The sequence below is a fragment of the Cricetulus griseus genome (assembly GCF_003668045.3).
Source record: "Cricetulus griseus strain 17A/GY chromosome 1 unlocalized genomic scaffold, alternate assembly CriGri-PICRH-1.0 chr1_0, whole genome shotgun sequence".
NCBI classification, from domain to species: domain Eukaryota; kingdom Metazoa; phylum Chordata; class Mammalia; order Rodentia; family Cricetidae; genus Cricetulus; species Cricetulus griseus.
Window position 1 is genome coordinate 165,723,828 of NW_023276806.1, and position 21,292 is coordinate 165,745,119.

Consider the following 21,292-nt stretch of genomic DNA (forward strand, 5'->3'; position numbering starts at 1 on the left):
TCAGAGAAACTACTTTTAGTATCTCATACCCTCAGTTCCTGGCTCATTGGTATTAATATTTACTATTTCCATACTACTTACTCAACCTGTCCCAGACTCTTAAATTGGGAAAATTACAACATTGTTTTAAACTAATTTTTTTTAAGGATGAAAGTTTCTTTGTATGCACTAGTGTTGCTGAGTCCCATACATTTTTGTATATTGTGTTTCTGTGGTTTTTTCAAAAGTATGCGTATGTGCGTTGGTTTTTTGGAAACAAATTCTTCATGTGTAACCAGGCTTGCTATCTGCCTGTCTCGGCCTCTGACGTGCTGGGATTACAGGGATGTGTACCACACCCAGCTGTCTCTGGAATTTCAACTCTTCATATGTAAAGTCATTGTTGTGGCTGAACTTGGATCTGTCACTTTTTCTTTGCTTTCTTGTTCCAGTTTTTATTGGCCCTTTCTTTATTCTGGCCTCTTTATTCTGAGGTATCCATTTCATTTCTACTTGATCTTCAGTATCTCTTTGCGTTATTTATAGTGATTTTGGGGAACTAAAATATACATCTTAACTTGTAATATTTTTCTTAAAGTTAATATTGGTGTACTTCAAGAAAACACATGGACCAATCTATTGTGTTTATAAATGTCATACCCTTAGGTCATAAACGCCCATATTTAGAATTTTCCAACTGTTGTTCTAAGCAGCTACCTATCCTTTCAAGTAGAAAAAAGTATGTCACCTTTTAAGTTATTTTCATACCTTCCATTCCTTCCTCAATCCAACTTTCTACCTAGCATTAATTCTTCTCAGAAAATAGAACTCCTTTAACACTTTCTGTAACACAGATCTATTGGCAACAAATCTTTTTTTTTTTTTAATTTGAGAAATGTTTGTAATATTCGTTGTATATAAAGGTACTTTTCATTAGATAGTAAATTCTGAGTTAGTAATTTTTTTCTTTTATTCCTTTAAAGACACCATTACATTTTCTTTCTGCAAATACTATATCTGAAAGGCAAAAGCAACCATTTGTGTTGTTTTTCTCCATGTACTTTATGTTGGACATATTTCCCCTTATTCTTTTTTGAGTAATGTGTAAAATGCCAATGACGGGCGATTTTCTTTGTATTCATTTTTCTTGATGTTTGTCTAGTTTATTCAATTTTTGAGTTTATTTCCAATCCCAAAGCTAGGGAGAGTTTGCTCATAGTTTTTGCAAACATTTCCTCTTTATTCTCTTGTTCCTCTCCTAAGATAACCAGTCAGGAATAATTTTGTCAGTTTGGCATTGTGTTAGGTGTCAGAAAAGTAGCATTGCTTTTATTTTACCTTTTCTTTTTACTTAAGAAAAAAATCTCACATAGTCCAGGCTATCCCTGAATCCAGTGTGTAGCTAGGATTGTCACGGGCTTCTGATCATCTGTTTCCACTTCCCAAATGCTGGGATTACATGTATTAATTTTTACAAAACCACCTTTTCATGGTTGATATCAATATATAATTTTCACTTCTTTTGTTTTCCAGTTCACTAAGGTTTCCTTCTACTATATCTGGACTGAATCTTACAACCAGAGTTTGCTTTCATTTCTAGTTTTTTTTTTTTTTTATGTTCCAGAATTTCTATCTGATTACTTTTTATGTTCTGGTGCTCAAATTTTTTTATCTTCATATCAGGACATTTTCTTTTTTTTTTTTTTCCTAACATTCTTACTACCTACATTGAACATACAGTGAATATTTATGTCATCTTGTCATCTTCGCATTTAATGTCTATAGCTTTCTTTTCTTTTTTTTTTTTTTTCTGGTCTTCCTGATTGTGGCCAGATATTTCTCTTAACAGTCTGTAATTTTTTTTTAACATATGCTGAATATTATGACTGTTGTATTGTTAGATAGCTTCTGGGTTTCATAACATTCTTTCAGAGGCTGTTGAGTTTTGTGGTTAGAGGTTCATTTATTGATAGATAAGCTTCATCTTCCTTTCCAGGCTTGTTTTAAAATGTGGTTAGGGACAAGGAAAGGGTAATCTCATTCTTAAGGCGTGGGCTTTCTGAGATGTCTCCAGAGTACTGTGAATACGGAACAGTCTGTGCCACAGACCTCCTTGTATTGCCTTGGGATTATCAATGTGTCTGCTGCTGAAGAGCTGTGTTCTTATCTGCCTTTGTTGCATCTCTCCCTGCACATGTGCAGATTATTACTTGTCTGATACCTAAAGAGACTCAGTAAAAGGTTTGTGATAATTCTCATTTGCACAGTTTTTTTTTTTTTTTCCGTCAAATGCAACTGGTCAACTTTACACTGAACTTCCATATCTCAAGAGAACACTGACCCTTGGTAGAGTTCTGTCTTCCCTGCACAGGGAAGCCAAAAGCTAGAAATGAATCAGTAGTGGGTCTCAGTGCATTTCTTGCTATTAACAGGCACACCTTTGTACTGTTGGTGGGATAAATTGTGAAAATAGTTGTTTCATTTGATGTGTCCAGGATAATAATTATTTAGTGAGAAGGCTATCACCCTCATGATTCAAAGCAAAGAATTTACTACTTACCAACTTCAAAACAAACAAACAAAAAAACCTAGATACAAAGTCTAAAACCTATTTGAGTCTTTTTTTTAAAAACAAAGTAGACACCTTCTTCTAGCTTTCCTCTACTTCCCCATTTCAACTTATGCCCCCTTTCTTTCTTTTGTTGAGACATAGATCTTACATGTTACAACTTGGCTAGCTGTAATGTCACTCATAAATTAAGTACCAAGGCATAGAATAGTCTTTATGGTACGCCCATTCTAAGAGATATGAATGAAAGGCAGTATATAATATGAGTCACAATAGAAGTTTTAAAATGTTCTTACTGGTAGCATCAAGAAAATAAATCTGTTAAGGAGAATGATCAGGAAAATTTGAAAAAAAAAGCATCATCGTCTGTAGACAAAAGAGTTAAAAGCAGCCGGGTGGTGGGTGGCACACACCTTTAATCCTAGCACTCAGGAGGCAGAGACAGGTGAATCTCTGTGAGTTTGAGGCTGGTCTGGTCTACAGAGTAAGTTCCAGGACAGCCATAGCTACACAGAGAAACCTTGTATTGAAAAACCAAAAATGAAGATGAAGAGAAGGAGGAGTTATAAACTGTGACAATCAGAAGATCAGGACATATGAAAGATGTGAATGGATAGGGGAGAGCCATACGCAGGCCTACTAGCTATCTGAGTGGAATCATAGTTACAGAGTAAATAGGAGCATTCTTTATGCAAAGCAAAACAGTGGTTCCAGACACTTGTTTGAGAGCCTTCCAAACAGTGTTGAAATAGTATAGAAAGAAAGTCTTGCTTTGTAATAAACTGCATATCTCCTAGAGATCTGTTAAGAATCAGAATATGGTCCAGCATTGTGGTTCACACTTTTAACCCCCAGCACTCAGGAGGCAGAGGCAGTCGGATCTCTGTGAGTTCAAGGCCAGCCTGGTCTACAGAGCGAGTGCCAGATAGGCTCCAAAACTACACAGAAAAACCCTGTCTCGGAAAAAAAAAAAAAAAAAAAAAAAGAATCCGAGTACATGGACATATGAGAGCATGCTGGTGATCTTCCTTCACAGGACTTCAGTGAATTTAAATGAGTTAGCATATATGTGTGTGCAGCCCATTTATGTCTAGTAAGTATTACTCATTAATATGAAGACACTGTGGGACACTGAGTCTGTGAGGCAGTGATTGTTGAGTTTGGAATCTAAATCATTTGCCTGTTTCCCAAGCTCCAAAAGAGCCATTGTCTTGACATTCCTAAGCAGGCTAATGCCCTAAAAAGAAGCCAGGCAAGATTAGAAGAGTTGTCTGTGTTCCAGGTGTTTTCCAGATGTTTATTACTGTGATTTGTAACAAACAAATCAGTCCTTATGCTGTTTCAACCATGGACAGGTTTTAGTAAAAATGAGACACCATCTATGCAGTTATGACCCAGGGACTGAGGATGACTCAGATCCTGTCTGGATGGGCTCTCTCTCTCCCACAAGGTCTTGGCAAGCAATTTTTGTACTAAAGCACAGCTCAGTTATGTACATGAGCTTTGGTTCAGATATCCTTCCTGTGGGCTCTGAGGCATTCGATTCTGGTGGAGAGCTGAGGTGGCGGTGCTGACGTCCTCTGGGGATTTAGTTCGAGCAAGCCTTTTCTGATAACTCTCTGCAGGGATTGGCATGATCAGTATACATGTGAGAACCGAGGCATGGTTTTTCAAGTGTGAAATACCAAAAGCAACATTGACCTCTAGAGAAGGAATATCATCCATGCCTTTTCTTCCCCTTGTCTTTAGGGTCTGGAGAAGGAATATCATTCTTCCCCTTGTCATTAGGGTCCTTTCTCTTCCTCTCCTACAGATGGAATGTTACTGCATTCTAGACTGCACAACTTGTATCTACCAATAGTGCTAGGGTGAACAGTTCCAGTAGACAGTGGTGGCCATAGCTGATCATCCTTCAAAAGGAATGCAAACACAGATAACCAAATTATTTATTTGTAGACAGTAATACTGAAATTCCTAAATTGGTAAAATTGATTGTGATGTACATTACTGCTTCAGTTATACTCAGTGGTTTCTAACTAGGGCTATTTTGTTTGGAGAGATTAATGAATATTGTTCCCTAACCTAGGATGCCTAAAACATGTCTGTGCCAAGACCGTATGATGTAGCAGGGCAGAGCACTGTTAACTTTGTCTCGAGGTAGTTTTATTCTTATATAAATGGATGACAGCCCTTCCCATAACTCCCCACACAATCCCTGTATTTTGTAATGAACACCCACCCTTAGCAACCCCTCTAACACACGCGTGTGCATGAGCTCACAAGCAAACATGATGTTGGAAGTATAGGAATTAGAAAATAAGGAAATTCCTTCCTGTGGTTCACATGTGCTAAAGGAATAGAAGATTTCTGCTCTCACTATAGTAGATAAGATTTATTTCTTATTTATTTCTTACCTTTTAGATTAAATGTATAAGTTTCTCCATTGTCTGCATGGGCAGTAGATCTGTTCCTTTATAGTAATCACTTGGATGGGTAGTAGATGTTAAGCAATTGTAAGCTGACCTTGTGATCAAATTCCTGTTTAAGGTTAGCTAAAAGCAGTCACTTTATCTTGGTCCTATTTTAATTTGAGTCCTGTAATGGCTGGAAATTTCTAATTTCTTTGAAAGGAAATTCCATGGTAGCAAATGTGCCAGTGATTCCAGATAACTAAATTGTTCATTGTAAGGAGTCCTATATGAAAATCAAAGTCAGTTTCACTTTGGGAGAAAGAGATTATTTTGTAACTCATTCCATTTCTTAGAGAAAGGTGAAACAGGCCCAGGGATCAATAGTCAGTGCCATTTGTTTTTGTCCAGAAGTCATTATTTTGAATGGGGTGACACTGGTGGCTTCAGCCTTCTTCAGTGTAGTTTCAAACTTTGTGATGTAGAAAGTAAAAATTCCCATTCCTCTGTGTGTACTGAGGGTGTGAATAAGCAAAGAGCCATAATTTTAAGGCTGCTTAGAGAGCTGTGGCTGCAGTATGCATTTAGTGATTTATTGTTGGCAACAGATTAACCCCAACTGAAATCATGCAGGATCTGATCTACCTTGCAGGGCTCTTTAAAGCTGGGGAGTCAGAATGCCAAGATCGAGAAAGCTAGATAAAGTCAGCCAATTGATTAGAGAAGAAAGATTTGCTTGCTGGGAGAAATCCTTCCTGCTCGGGAACATACCAAGTCTGTGTTCCAAATATACATGGACCTTAACCACTTTAAGTCTCCTTCTGTCTGTGGGCTTTCTTTGTTTTTTGAATGCCTTCGTCTTTTAAAGATTGAATGGATTTATACTGCTTGCAAAATCAAAATTCCACAGAAGGGCTGGCTTTTTGAAAACTGTGAAGGGCTGTACATGTCAGTACAGAAAGCTTTACAACAACCACAGCCTAATGGGCAGACCGCCAGAATGTAGCAGCTGTGTTCACCACCATACTCTTTGAATTGCAGGGAAAGCTGCAAAGTCCCCTGAAGACCAGGGATTACAGTGGACAGCCATGGCATTGCCGGCACTCATTTCTCTTGTAATTGGCTTTGCTTTTGGAGCCTTATACTGGAAGGTGAGCATTGCTATTCTTCACATCCTATCATCAATTTTATGTATTTGTTTGTTCATACCGAATAAACCGTATATATGTACACGTGATGAACTTATTCCTCTTTTCCAAGAAATGGTTTTATCAAGAAAAAGAGAAAAAAAGAACATTCTTATCATAAGGTAAAGCCTTGATGAAATTCAAGCTTTAGAAAAATTTCCATCATTCTTCATTGTGCATTGTAACAGAGAATGTACACATAAGGGATGGGACCCAGTTTAATGGTCCAAATTGAATAGAAAAAGGAAGAAAATATATTGAGAAGCATATGCTGCGCTTAAAAGCCAAACATATATGGCTGCTACTTTGAATGCCACCTCTTTTGTTCTCTGAGTAAAGTCTGTCCAAAATTTTGATGCGCTAAATCATTATGACTCAGCTTTAAGAAGTTATCTTTTAAATTTGATAACTCTTTATAGAACAACCTAAAAATGTTGATAATGCTTGCATGCTTAAGAAAAAGCACCTGGGATGGCACTTGATTGCCTTGAATGGTATAAGTGGAGCCCACTGATCTCAAACATTGCAGCAGCAATTGGTGTTTCTGCAATACATGTCATTGGCTTGTTTTTTGTTTTTATTTTTCCCAGAAGAAACAGTCAAGTCTTACAAGAGCCGTTGAAAATATACAGATTAATGAAGAAGATAATGAGATAAGGTATTTTATTCTCTAAACTGTGTGTTCGGATAAGCTTGGTGTTGCCATTTCTCTCGCTGTGCATGGTCATAAACATCTTTAGGGTATTGTTCATTGTTGGGCTGCACCTCCCATTTAGTGTATTCCAGATCCTTTGCTGTATCTGACCTTCCATTGTCTACTCAATCCTACATCTTAACCTGTGGACTGTCTCTGAAGATACTCCAACCCTAACCCCTAATGCTAACCCTCTAACCCTAACCTCTAGCCTCTAACCATATTCCTAACCTCTAACCCTAACCCTAAACCCTAGCCCCTAATGCTGACCTTAAACCCTAACCCTAACCATAACCCTAACCATAACCCTAACCCTAACCTTAACCCTAACCCTAACCCTAACCCTAACCCTAACTCCAACTCCAACCCTAACCCTAATCCTAACCCTTTTCCACAGACATCTATGTCCTTTGGAGACAAACTTTTTCACATGTGTCTAGTGTCTGCATTGTATCTGTCACCTTAATTGCTATCACAGAATCTTTTTTCAAGAGTTCTTATAAACACATTCTTTGTCATGTTACTTCTTAGATCTCTGTTTGTGATTCTACTTCCTGTTCAAAACCCTTTAGATGACTTTCTCTTGCAGCCTTAATGTAACTTTTTGCTTCAGTTTGGTTTAGAAGCCCTGAACTTTGCTCAATTTATTTAATATTTTATCTAAAGCTAAACAAAATCATTATTTTAAATGTTTTCCAACCTACTGTAACTGACCCAGATGGCTCTTCCACCTCTCTCTCCAGCACATAGTTTTATCCGCCTTAGATTATAATATTCAGCATAGTATCTTATTTTATTATGTCTGTCAGTACACAGACACACACACACACACACACACACACACACACACTCTCTCTCTCTCTCTCTCTCTCTCTCTCTCTCTCTCTCTCTCTCTCTCTCTCTCTCTCTCTCTCACTCTCTCTCTGTCTCTCTCAGTGATACATTATTTATGAGTTAATAAAGCTTGCCTGGGGATCAGAATGCAAAGCCAGACACGCTAGTCAGTCATACAGGCCTAGCAGGGGTGTCACACACCTTTAATCCCAGGACTCAGGAGACAGAGGCAGAAGGATTTCTGTGAGTTCAAGGCCACCCAGGGCTACACAAGAGTGAATCAATCTAAAAGAGTAACAGAACTCACATCTTTAATCCCAGCACTAGAGGTATATAAGGAAGAGGCAAAAGGTCTCATGGGAGATTCAATTTTCAGTCATAGGGAAGACAGGATTTCTATTTCAGCCTTGATAGAGGTAAAAGCTACGGGCAGACTGCTTTGCTTTTCTGATTTTCAGCTTGAATCCCATTATCTGTCTCTGGGTTTATATTATCCATGTTATCTACACACACACACACACACACACACACACACACACACACACAGACCATATATATATTTTTTTTCAGTAAATATTTTTTAACTGCTTCAGCTGATGATGTTGGGACAACATCATCCCTCTCCCTATATGACAGCCATGAAGTTAAGCTTCTTAAGTGTTCCAATTATCCCCTTCCCTCCCTGCAGTCTTTTGCTACTGTATTTACTGCATTTCTAGATCTAGGTGATGTACTTCAGAATTTCTCCAGAAGCAAATGAGGGATTTTCTTGTTGTTTTTCAGTATGTTGCAACACAAAGAGAGAGAGTTTCAAGAGGTGTAATTGTGGATGTATCAACATTGTTACCTTCGCACAGTGGTAAGTTGCTGGAAATCAAGATCCAAGAGCCATAGAGGATCTTAAAGACCAACATTTAGAAACAAACTTTATTGTTATGTCCTTGACAGCACTGGTGTCTAAATGTTAGGGGCAGTTACAAAGTTGAATTGTGCTTCTTTCTCTCTAGCAAATTCTCAGGTTTTGAAAGGTAGGTAGTATTGGTCCACATTAGTGGATTCATTTTAAATGGGAGATACATAAAACACTAATTGTTGTTGATTGTTGACTTAGAGTAAAAGGAAATAATTAAGAAACAATAAACATCCAATTTCATTTAGGTGTGTCTACTGTCAAATGGCATTGACCCACTTGCTAGATATTTAATAAAGAGAAAACCCCAAACTATTTTCCTGCCATTTCAAGAAAAAAAAAAAAAAAAACAGCATCTTATAGCCAGAATAAAACTGTCAAGGCAAATGGCACTCAGTGCAGGCCTGCTCCATATACTGATCGTATAAACCAAGAACAGATACCTGATGTGGTTGTGCAGTAAAGGAGAGTTTGGCATGGCTAGAAGGGACAGATGTTCATTATCTCTCATGCTATCTATGTTTCCTGCTCTCAGGCACAGACGTGGTTGGTGGGACACCCAGAAAGTCATCTACCTGATCCAATATCAGTTCAACCCTTGGCTCACTTTCACTTCCAGCACCTGGTCATTAATAATTGCTCTCTGAGCCTTGGGTGCATTTTCCACAGCTAGTAGGAATGTCTGCTCCCCTCCCTGGAGCCTCACTTCTTCCTACAAACCTTCATGTCAGAGGACCATTTACTTCTTATTTCTGGATAAAGTGTCTGCTGGACTCTCTCCTTTCCCTATAGGGTCACTGTTCTTCCAGCTGTCACTCTGTCCTAGATTCCAAAATTATCTTCAGAATGAATCTTCCCTGGGGAACCTGGGTCATAGTCTCTCCCTCTTGCTCTAATAACTTCCTTTGATTGGTATACAAAACCATTTTTAACAACTGGACTTAATTGGAGATAATTGCTCCGCATACATTTGACTTTGCTGTCAGCCACCACCCCGACTACCGTGTGCAGAGAGAGTATGACTATGACTCTTACCTGCTCCCCTCCCAGCCTTTTGAGGATCATGTTTTCCCCTCTCTAAAACTATGAGGAAGTGGAATCTCCTTTCCTTCTAAAATGGTATTCTTTAAGATGAAGTCATTGTTCTTCCTTGAAGCCCCTTTCTCTGTCCTTCAGCCCTAGCACAAGCTTCACTGTGTCTCATAACTGCCATTTCATGTCCTTATATACCAGTCATTTACACACCATCCCTTAAATGCATAATTGCATCTGAAAAGCTCAGGTGATACCCATTGTTGTTTGGATTGGGAACCACATGGCTTTGGTACATGGTTCTTCAATCCTGTGGTTTGGATTGTGGTGTTTGCCCTGTGACATTTGGATATGATGGGGGAACCCAAGCCACTGCTTAGGAAGAAAAGAATTGATGACATTTTAGAACCAACATAATCAAAGGAGTTATGCATACTTGCACTGGTCTCATACCTTGCAAGGATGGGAGCTGGGTCTGTGTGATTCATGCCATATTCCTAGCACTGAGCTCACTGCAAGTACAATACGGATTCTTGTTGTTTGTTGAGTGACATAAATTATTTTAACAAAGTGAAAGAGAAAACACTGAATAGTCAATTCTCCAAAGGAAATAAAATTTGTAGACTGAAATAAGAGTAATATTTTAAAGGAAAGGAAACAATGTGGAAGGAATTAAATGATGAACTGGAAACAAGACTAATTTGTTTTTCTTTTTTTTCTAAGTGTTAGAGTTGTGTTTATTTGACATCAAACATAAAAAATTTATTTTACTTTAGAATTTGAGCTTGTCACCTAGATGATATTAACTACCCAGATAGCAGCTTACTCATGAATTGGCTTATATGGAGTATTGCTTAAAAGAGAGGAGTAAAATAGAGATAACTTACATTAAAAGGTTCATTTATGTTGGTACATCATAAGGAAATTGTGTTCTTTATTTTCCTCACAATTTTACTCCAACAAACTGTAAAAGGTACATTGGTGCATGCCCAAAAGAATAGCATAGCTGTGTCCTCATGTGAACTATGGCCTACAATTGGTAGTAATTCATATTTTGAAGTAAATAAGTCTACAAAGTTCACAAATAAATAGTGGAGTTTGCAAAGGATACACAGCAAGAAGTTAAAAGAGGCGGCCACCATATATAGAAGATGTGAGCTTGTCACACCCCGGATATTGGTATGGACGACAGAATCTCTTAGGTTGTGCCAGGTTCACTCAAGGCAAAGTCTTTATCTGAGGGGGTGGAGAAATCACTGGTAACAGAAGATAGGCTTGGTTCTGTGACTGATAGAGGTGATGTTTATGCTAGATACATACGTCAAATGGTGGTTGATTTCATTAGTAATTCAGAGAGTTAATATAGATACTTCACATGGCATGAACAAGATGAGGAGGGGCTCAGAGTACAAACTGTTACAGAGCAGTACAGCTGTTACAAATGGACTCTCGTGGAAGTCCTCTCTCTCTCTCTCTCTCTCTCTCTCTCTCTCTCTCTGTCATTTTCACACCACACAGAGAGAGAGAGAGAGAGAGAGAGAGAGAGAGAGAGAGAGAGAGAGAGAGGGAGGGAGAGAGAGAGAGAGAGAGAGAGAGAGAGAGAGAGAGAGAGAGAGAGAGAGAGAGAGAATATCTCAGGGTTACTATTGCTATAATGCAACACCTTGACCAAACAGGGAGTTGGAGAGGAAAGGGTTTATTTGGCTTACACTTCCACATTGTAGTCCATCACTGAAGGATGTCAGGAACTCAAATAGGGCAGGAATCTGGAGGCAGGAGCTGATGCAGAGGCCATGGAGGGATGTTGCTTACTAGCTTGCTCCTCATGGCTTGCTCAGCCTGCTTTCTTATAGAACCCAGCCCAGCCCAGGGATGGCAACACCTACAATGGACTGGGCCTCCTCTATCAATAACTAATTAAGAAAATGCCTTACAGCTGGTTCTTGTGGAGACATCTTCTTAAATGAGGCTCCCTCCTCTCGGATGACTTTAACCTGTGTCAAGGGGTCAATGTCATGATGGAGAAACCCATAGGGACAGCTGACCTGGGCTTGTAGGAGCTCATGGAGTCTGGATGGACTTCTAGTGAGCTGACATGGAACCCACCTAGGCTCTCTGCATCTGGGTGAAAGTTGTGTAGCTTGGTCTTTTGTGGGGCTCCTAGCAGTGGTACCAGGACCTGTCCCTAATGGATGATCTAGCTCTTTGGAACCTGCTCCCTATGGGGTGATGGCTTATTCAGCCTTGATGCAGAGGGGAGGAGCTTGGTCCTGCCTCAACTTGATATGCCATGCTTTGTTGACTGCCATGGGAGGCCTTACCCCTTCTGAATGGAGAAGGAAGGTAGAGGGAGGGGATGGCAGGAGAAACTGGTTGGTATGTAAAATAAACAAAATGATGCATAAAAAAAAAGAGAGAGAGAGAGCCAGGCATTGGTGGCACATACCTTTAATCCCAGCACTTGGGAGGCAGAGGCACGTGGATCTCTGTGAATTGGAGGCCAGGCTGGTCTCCAGAGCGAGTTCCAGGATAGACTCCAAAGCTACACAGAGGAACCCTGTCTCGGAAAAACCAGAGAGAGAGAGAGAGAGAGAGAGAGAGAGAGAGAGAGAGAGAGAGAGAGAGAGAGAGGGAGATCTGGCACCTGGGTTCAATGCTAAAAAGAAAGAGTGGGTATCAGTTTGAAAGCAAGTTTGCATTCTGGGAATATAGTTTATGTTGGATTAGGTAATCTAAAAGCTGTTTGAAGGCGTGGAAAAGTGCTAGTGATGCCATGAAAGCAGACACTTACCAAATATTGGTGTGGCCAGAGGGACAGAGATTTGAACTGGAGGTAGAGGTTATGCCCTCAGAACTGTCTTCCATTCAGATGGGAGAGAATGAGAACCAGGGTCAGGGACATGGCAACTAAAAAAAAAAAAAAAAAAAAAAAAAAGATGGACCACTTTGGAGATATTGCAGTAGAAGAATCAACTGAACAGCTTGATGGGTCTCTGCAATGATTTGGAATTTAAGAAAGAAAGGATGGTGGTGCTGTTAAAAGAAATTGGATGTCTGGAGTCAAGAGAGAGCTCTTGGTGAATATTGACAGTTCTGAGAAGTTACCACATATAGTGACCTCACAGTATGGAGGTCACCTGGGACTGGAACTACAGATTGGAATTTGAGAGTCATCTACACAGAATCTTACTTAAGACTTTCAGAAAAACACTTTTGGCTCACAGAGAAGGCGCAGGCTAGCTGGTAGTAAATAGCAGGTACTTGTAGCATGCACTTAGCTACTTTCAGTTATTTCACCGTTGTAATAGTAGAAAGTAAATTATAACTTCAAAAAGTTCTAAAATTAAGTATATTTGAAATATATATTGATTTGTATATGTAAATATGTATACACATATATGAGTAGAAAGCCATAAAGAAAGAGTCAAAACAGCACAAGCTAAAATTTTCCTGTAGATCTTAGTTACACTGGGAGAAACACATCCAATACTTGGTAGGAGAACAAGTTCAAAACATGCCTGGACATTTGGGGTGCAGGCTTGGAAATGGATCCAAGGTCCCGGATTGCTATAGGAGATATTTTCTAAAATTGTCTGGCTTTGGAGAGGGTTTTTTTGGTTTTGTTTTGTTTTTTCTTTTGCCTTTCATTTCCATATTCTAAAGCAAAAGACTAGAGATGATTAGGTTAGGCCTGAGCTCGAGCTGTGGCTCTGCAGCTAGTCGTAGCATCCCGGATGATTTAGAATCTTGTCACCTTTGTGTTTTCATCAGCAAGCCCAGGGCATATGCTGATGCTTCAGCCAGTGCCACACTTAGGGTGGATTTATAATATAATGCCGCCATTGTAATATAGCCTAGCTCTGTAGCACATTAGCCCACCTAGATTTGTTGAACTTACACCATTTCTACAACAAAATCAACTAACATGATGGCACACGTCTTTAATCCCACCACTTAGGAGGCAGAAGCAGGTGGAACTCCGTGAGTTCGAGGCCAGCCTGGTCTACAGAGTAAGTTCCAGGACAGCCAGGGCTATTACGCAGAGAAACCCTGTCTGAAAAACAAACAAACAAACAAATAAATAAATAAAATACTGCCCATTCTATTTATTCCCATGAGTGTGTTGCAAAATCCAAGGTTATTTTGTTTGATGGAAAAATTGTTGTCAGCCTTCAATTTTATTTTCTTTGCTTTAGTAACTCAAGGACAAAAATCCAAAATAGATTTCCAATCCGGTTTCTCTATATTTAATTAACTCTAGAATTTCAAATTATGCATGGCTTCCTTGCTTCCTGTTATTCTGATTTGCTTGTCTTGCCATGCTCCACTTTAAATCAATGTATTCTTGGTCTCTGTAGTTTTCTTTTAATCTGTCTTCATTTATCTATGGGGATTTAAATTTGCTTTCCTAAATTACTGGAAAGCAGAAATATCTGAGCATTCAGTGATTTAAAAACAGCACTGAAAAACTAAAACAAAGTATGCCTTTCTTGTTTCACCAAGTACAATAAACTAGACTGAGGCCAAGTGAATTCTTCAGCGTGTGATGGGAGGCTTTCAGTAGATTTTCCTTGGTTTAGAAATGCAGAATGTGAGCCTGTTGCTGGGATTTCTTCAGCTGGAAGAAGCAATTGCTTAGAACTAGCTAGGCAGCCAGAACACTGGAGCTGCCCAGCCATGAGGCTGGTATGGTAGCCTCCAGCAAGCCTCTCCACATGCTCCCCCTATGTCTCCTATGCCACTCCATCTGGCTTCACCTCTGCACTTTCCAGACACTTCCGTGGGCTTCCAACCTTCTTAATTCATCATCCATCTACTACCCTGGGTGCTAGAGAACTTCAAAGCTACATAGATTGCTCACTCTCCTGCCACAAGCCGAGATAAGTGGTGGTTTGGGGGCATGAAAGCCACACTATTAATTTATTCATTCATTTTTCTTGTGCATGTGTGTTCATGTGAGTGTATGCATGTTGAGACAGGAGAACAACTTCAGCTCTCATTCTCTGGGTGTCAGCCATCTTGTTTTCTGAGACTGTGTCTTTTATCAGCTTGGAGCTTGCCAATTCACCTTGGCAGGCTGGCCAGTGATGTCCAGGATCTATCCATCTTTGTCTCCAGTCTCCATAGTGACAGGGTTACAAGTACATGCCACCATATCTAGATTTTTTTAAATTAAATGTTATTTTTATTAGCTTACAAAGAAATGGGTTTCAGTATGACCATACATGTGTGTACATGTAAGCATAATATATATATATATATATATATATATATATATATATATATGTGATTTTCAAAATAGGTTCTGGTGATCAAACGCAGGTTCTCATACTTCACTGGTGGATACTTTATCAGCTGAGCTGTCTCCCCAGCCCATTTATCTATTTATTATTATTTTTAACTTTTAAGTGATCATCATTCTGGTCTCATGTTATTATAATATTTTTGAATAAAGTATGCTTTTGGTTCTCTGTCCCCTCATTTCTCCTACTTCCCTATAGTTTACAGCTGTTTCTGTATAGGAAAAAAGCCTACAATTTTTTACCTTGGATTTTTAGGGCACACTCACCTTGTAAGGGTCCCTCTCCCAGCATTGTTTGTTCCACTTTCACTTCTCTTTTATGTCCTTTTCTCCACCCCACCCCATCCTTCCTCATCCCCTATTTTTCACCCTCTGGTTTCATTTATAGTTTATTAGGTTTTATCCACATTTGCACCTATTTGTTTGTGTGTTCATGTGCCTGTGTGTGTGTGTGAGTGTGAGTGTGTGTGTGTGTGTGTGTGTGTGAGTGTGTGTGTGTGTGTGAGTGTGTGTGTGTGTGAGTGTGTGTGTGTGTGTGTGTGTGTGTGTGTGTGTGTGTGTGTGTGTAGAAGACCACACACATTGTTGTTGTTATTGTCCGTCCTTCCTTCCTTCCTTCCTTCCTTCCTTCCTTCCTTCCTTTCTTTCTTTCTTTCTTTCTTTCTTTCTTTCTTTCTTTCTTTCTTTCTTTCTTTCTTCCTTTCTGGGTTTAGGTCACTTCACTTAATATTATACATCCTAGATGCAAATTTTCCTCCAAATTTGTACTTTCCCTTTCTTCAATGTCTGAATACAATTCCATTGTGTATAGGGACCCAATTTCAGTATCCATCCACCTGTTAATGGGCACCACAGCTGGCTCCATTTTCTTGCTCTCATGAAGAGAGAAGCTGTGAAATTTTATCCATTCTTACGTCCAATAAATGTCTGTTGTGTGTATATAATTCTGTATGCCAGACCCTGTTCTAAGAGTTGTGCTGCAACCATGAAAATGATAGACAAAGTCATCTGACCTTATAAAGTCTAATGAGAAGAAATGGACAACAGACCATACATAAGGTCTGTTGAGATAATATGCCTTCCCAAGGAGACAGTGGCTGATCACCACAGCTGATTAAAAAACAAAACAAAACAATAGAACCTGCCCAGTTCTTTAAGGCTAAGTGTAACATATTATTAACTCTGCTACTCATTCTGGGGTTTTATGTGTATTGTGCATTTTGCTATTGACATAGGAAAGAAGGTGGAGAGACATATCTTAATCCTTCTCTTCTTTCTCCCTCTCTAGGCTGGTGACAGTTCATGTTTGCTTCATAAATGAAGCAGCTTTAAACCAATTCCTATTCTGTCTCAAGTGACAGCCCTCATCTTTACCTGTTCTTGCTACCCATGACCTTGTATGGATGATTCAGAAGTTGTAGCAGAGTGTTCAGCTGGGCAACTGGCACTGCATTTATCATCTACAAAGAAGAATTCACAAGCAGCAGGACTCTGGAGGTTTTGCAAATGATGATGGGGAAGAGAACACGTGTCTTGTCCACTCTCGACATTTGCAAGGCTTGGGAAATGTCTAAGTGCTGACACCCACACAGCTATGTTCTTCAGTTACAACCTGCACTCTCTAGTTAATTCTGGTCTCTGCAAGTAGATCTCAGCCTGGATAGTGGGGTGGGGGGATTTTTTCTTTTTACACAAAGGGATGTAAAGAGCAGTTTTAAAAACAATAACTCCATAGCATACAGCCACTGTATGGAGTTGAAAGCCACGGGGATCTTTTTTTTTCTTTTGATCAGGCAGATCTGCTCTGTAGTTAATGGTTAATAAGAGGAGCCTAAGCTTCGGCTCATCCTGACATAAACCACGTGCACCATATCCCACCAGGAAAATGGACATAGTTGGCTGGTTCTAGCCATGCAGCAGAACCAGTGCTGAACTGAAGTATGATGCCATGGTATACAGAAAACTCTCCAGTGCAGTCATTGCAGCAGACACTGTCAACATGGACCAGTGGAAGAACATGCCAAGAAAGATATCTGGCCCCTAGTGAAGCCGGTCCTTTCCCTTGACCATCACTCTAGAGTGTGTAAATCATGTTTGCAAAAATATAATGTGACATGTTTATGTTTTGAAACTATTACAGAGCTATGAAAACAGTCTTGGGAGGAAATGCTGAATGTGTAAGGGCCCCACTCTTTAAAAATTTCATGGGAGAGAATAAAAATCAATGATGGTGTGTAGTACCTAAGGTTAGGAATGTACACTTTATGCTAATATGGGTGGTGCAAACTAAGTAACTCAGATTGTACAAGAATTGGAGGAATCAGAAAAACATTAGTTATTTACAGTGTAACCATTATCTCTTTAAAGTAGCCATTTATTTAAAATCAGACACTCTATATTCATTAAGGTTTATGAAATGAAATAAAAAGAGAGCTTTATGTAGCTATGCATGTCAGTTTGCTATTTAAAATGTGTGACAGCATTTCTCATATTAGACAGAAATTGGCAGTAATTCCACAATGAACCTTGTGCTTTGAAAAATCAGAACTTACAAGATGTGTTGTGGATTCCCCTGATCCTTTTCTTTTCTTTCAGTCATGAAAACAATTGGTTAAAATCAAAGAATGACTTTTCTTCTGATTTTATTTTGGTGAAGGTTCTTTTCACCTACCATAGACATATGCAAAATTTAAAGCTTTTTATTCTAGCTTAATCCTTGTAATAATTTTATTTGCCCTGTGCTAAAACCTTAAGACAACCATTTTCAGTGTAATGATGCAAACATGCATGGATACTGCTAACTTCCATTCTGTCCTGAAAGTGCATGAAAACGTCTAGCTTACATTCCAAGCTAGTCCAAACACAACTCCAGTACATGGCCGCTGCTCTTCTTTATACCAAAGAGTTCAGATGGTTTCTATAGTTCCTTATCTAAAGCTCCAAGGTTTCTCCAATGCTATCATTTCTGCAAGATGAAGCTAAGCGCATTGAGACACTGCATTTACTTACTTGCTCAAGCCCTCAGATATCCCAGGATGCAACCTGTTAGTAATAAACTAGAAATGAGATTAGTTAGTGAAAGGGCCTATTTTGTTGTTTGGCATTGATTGTTTTGAGAATAATAATAGGTGTAGGGTAGCACAAATCATAGGTGTATGTAGAGAGGCTGCTGTTATTTCTCAGTTTTGTGGCTTGATTTATTTCTCTGCCGTTTCATTTTGCTCAAGCTTATGACAATGCTGTTTGCCGAGCTTGAGAGGACAAAAAATATACATAGGTTCTTAAAGCTATCAGTTGGATTTTAACATGCAAAAACATGGTCTTAATCAATAGTGCTGAATAAATAAATTTAACAGGTTATAAAGTCTGATATGGTATAATGTGGAAGATATGTTCTGCCTATTAAGTATGTTGGTTCATTGAGATTTATGTGGATTGCCAATTTTTTAAAAAATACTAAAGTTCAATAAAATGCATGAACAATAGGAAAATGCTGGACATTATTTTGAATGCTAGCTGCTTGGACATTAACTATGGCATATCTGCTTTCACATATAAAAATATGTATCTTTGCATATTTTATTCCGTGTATGTTCTGAATATTTTTCTTAAATTATAAAAACCCAACCAAGAAGATAAAGTGTAAAATCACCTCTTAAATTGGCATTTTCTGAGAGTTCTCTTTTGTAATGTTTAAAATTTGCTTTTTAATGAAAATTAAGAAATCTGCAGATTGTGAACTGTATTGAAAGTTTTGTACCTCCTCAGGAGAAATCAAGCCTTTAACAATATTATGTGTGTGATCAGTGGATCATGCTAGAGCAGTCCTGGGTTATGTATTGTTATCTTACATGCTTAACACACTGCCACATTGTAATTAATCAGAGAAAAAAGAATTTTTCCATACAATTATTGAAAAAGAACTGCATTACAAAAAAGTATTGAGAAAAAGTGAAAACATGTAAAAGTATGTATCCACAGTGAAGTGTGTGCTTTAATTAAGAAATGAACACATTTCAGTAAGCTTTCATGTGCTTTGAAAAAACAGTGTGGCATAGTTTGGTTCTTTAACTCAATCAAAGTAATAAATGAACAGAAAAATCCATCCTGGAATCGTGATGATTTCTACTGTAGTTTTTGATTTCATGATTTAATTCTAATATGGAATTTTAGCTATCCTATACACATTCTTGAAGAAATATATTTTTCAAATTAGGCAGTTAGGTTTAGTTGAGTGACTAGTGAGAAAGACTGTCAGGGGGCTCTACTTGAACACTTGATATAAGTCACCTCCTTCTTTGGATCTTAGTTTTTTATTCGTGTGTGGGTATGCTCTGAGGTCATTCTTCAGGAGTGAGCCCTTATGTCACACGATTAACAAAACAGAGAAAACAGCAGAAACAATTCTACAAAAAAACCCAGCTCTGGGCTTCTGCATAAGCATTTGGACCGGTAGAAGTCCTTTCTGTTTTAGTTTCTAATGTAAATAGGGTCCACTAGTAAAAGTGAAATTCAGTCTTAAGTAGGGTGAATTGGATAACCATTTACACATGAGATGGCTTTTATCTTTGCTTAAATGAATGTTTGGGATCACTTCTGAGGAATGAAAACCAGTAGTGAATTTTCATCAGGAAGAGATACAAGATGTGTGTAACATTTGGAAATGTGTCTGAGTATGAATGTAAATGTTCGCATTTTGTTGAAAGCTAAGAACAAAAAAAATGTAGGGTGCTACTAAAGATCTTGGATGACAAGAGATATTTTTGAGCCAATCTGTAAAATGATAATTCATAAGTTACATTTAAAATTGGAAAAGTAGGACAAGAATTTTAAAGTAAGTTGGTTTATCTTTGGAATAATATTGTGAAATTGGCTTTAAACGTCACCATTCAGATCAAAAATTATTTATGGGATCTGATTACACAATTTCTATTACTGCCTTCCACTAACCAGTCTTAAAATGCTTTTGTCAGAATAAAATTAGCGGTACCTCTTTCATACCAGGTGTGGGTTTAGGAGTGATCCATACTAAGGTGGATATTTATGATCCTGGAATGTTTGCTAAGTATTGTAAATGCACAACTGCCATCTCCAAATATTTTCTTATATACTGTTTTTAGAAAAAGAAAGTTGTTTAAAGAAAAAAAAAACCATGGTATTTTCATTTACTCAATTTCTAGGGTATAAGACTTCACTAAATAAAACTTTCCAATCAAAATTCCTATAGTCTTATTCTCCAGTAGTCTAGGGATTGGTTTGTGATTATTGTGTCCACCTGCCACTGTTTTTTTTTTTTAAGTCAATAGACTTGAGAAGTATTCAGACATTTAGATGGCTTCACAGATATATTGCTAGTTCAGTCATAGATTGGAGTTTGCATATTGTAATGTAAATGTATGTCAACACTATTCTAAATAGTTTATGACTGAAGTTTAATTAAATAAAAGTTGTAAAATGTGATGTGTATGTGTATATACTGTATGTGTACTTTTTAAAATAGGTATATGTCCTGACCCTTTTTATACAAGGTTTGAATTTGAAATTACATTATATAAACATATACTTTATTGTTCTAAATAAAGAATTTTATGCACCCTCATAAATCTGCCCTCTCATTTGATATCTTCAGGTTATTAAATATTAATAATATGGATTAGCATTTATTAAGTCAAAAATCAATTTATATGTAGAACCTTGTCAAGTCAGCATTCTGTAGAAATATAAATGCAAATAGATAAGAAATTTTCATCACAAATAGGCAAAGATAATCAAGGGTTGCTTTCAAGAATTAAGTGGGGAAGAGAAATGATGTGTGCAAAGTCACACTGAAGTAGCTACCTACATACTAAACTGGAGTCCAGTTAACCTGTTTATGGTACACATAAGAAATGGATAAAGCAGGCAGAGTTTTTTAAACAAGGATTAGACATTCTCATACTTGAAAGCAAAGAAGTGTAAAAAATCTCTTAGCTTCTTCTACTTAATCAAACAAGCATACCCTGAGCGTATATTATATAAAAGAGACACACAGAGAGATGAGACCTTTGGATGGTACAGCAGGTAATGAAGACACAGCCCTAGTGTCCACATTCATGTGTGTTTTTCAGAAAATCATTGGCCAATTAAACTCACTATGATGTCTGTGGTTTAGGCAGTATATAAACATCTTACTCAATCTCTGGCTAGCACTGGCTGGAGACCATGCAATGATTAATCTCTGTGTCAATTTGACTGTACATAGTTGTCTAGAAAAAATTATACTGGGTTTATCTGCAAGGACCTTTCAAGACAGTTTAAACTGACAGTGGAAGACCCACCTTGAATATGATGTGAGCTGCACCATCCCATATGCTGGTGCCCCAGACTAAACAGAAGTT

The 21,292-nt window shown here is 38.2% G+C and overlaps 1 protein-coding gene across 2 annotated transcripts in view; it reads left to right on the top strand.

The window, feature by feature from the left end:
* Positions 1 to 20,375, top strand: part of Kitlg (KIT ligand) — an 82,794-nt gene extending 62,419 nt beyond the window's left edge. For both annotated transcript variants that reach the window (XM_027394144.2, XM_027394143.2), the window contains 4 exons: positions 5,998 to 6,107; positions 6,734 to 6,801; positions 8,455 to 8,530; positions 16,204 to 20,375. In XM_027394144.2, coding sequence (XP_027249945.1) covers positions 5,998 to 6,107; positions 6,734 to 6,801; positions 8,455 to 8,494 — 218 coding nt within the window. In that variant the 3' untranslated portion in view covers positions 8,495 to 8,530; positions 16,204 to 20,375. The remainder of the gene's footprint in view (positions 1 to 5,997; positions 6,108 to 6,733; positions 6,802 to 8,454; positions 8,531 to 16,203) is intronic.
* The last annotated feature ends 917 nt before the right edge of the window (positions 20,376 to 21,292 follow it).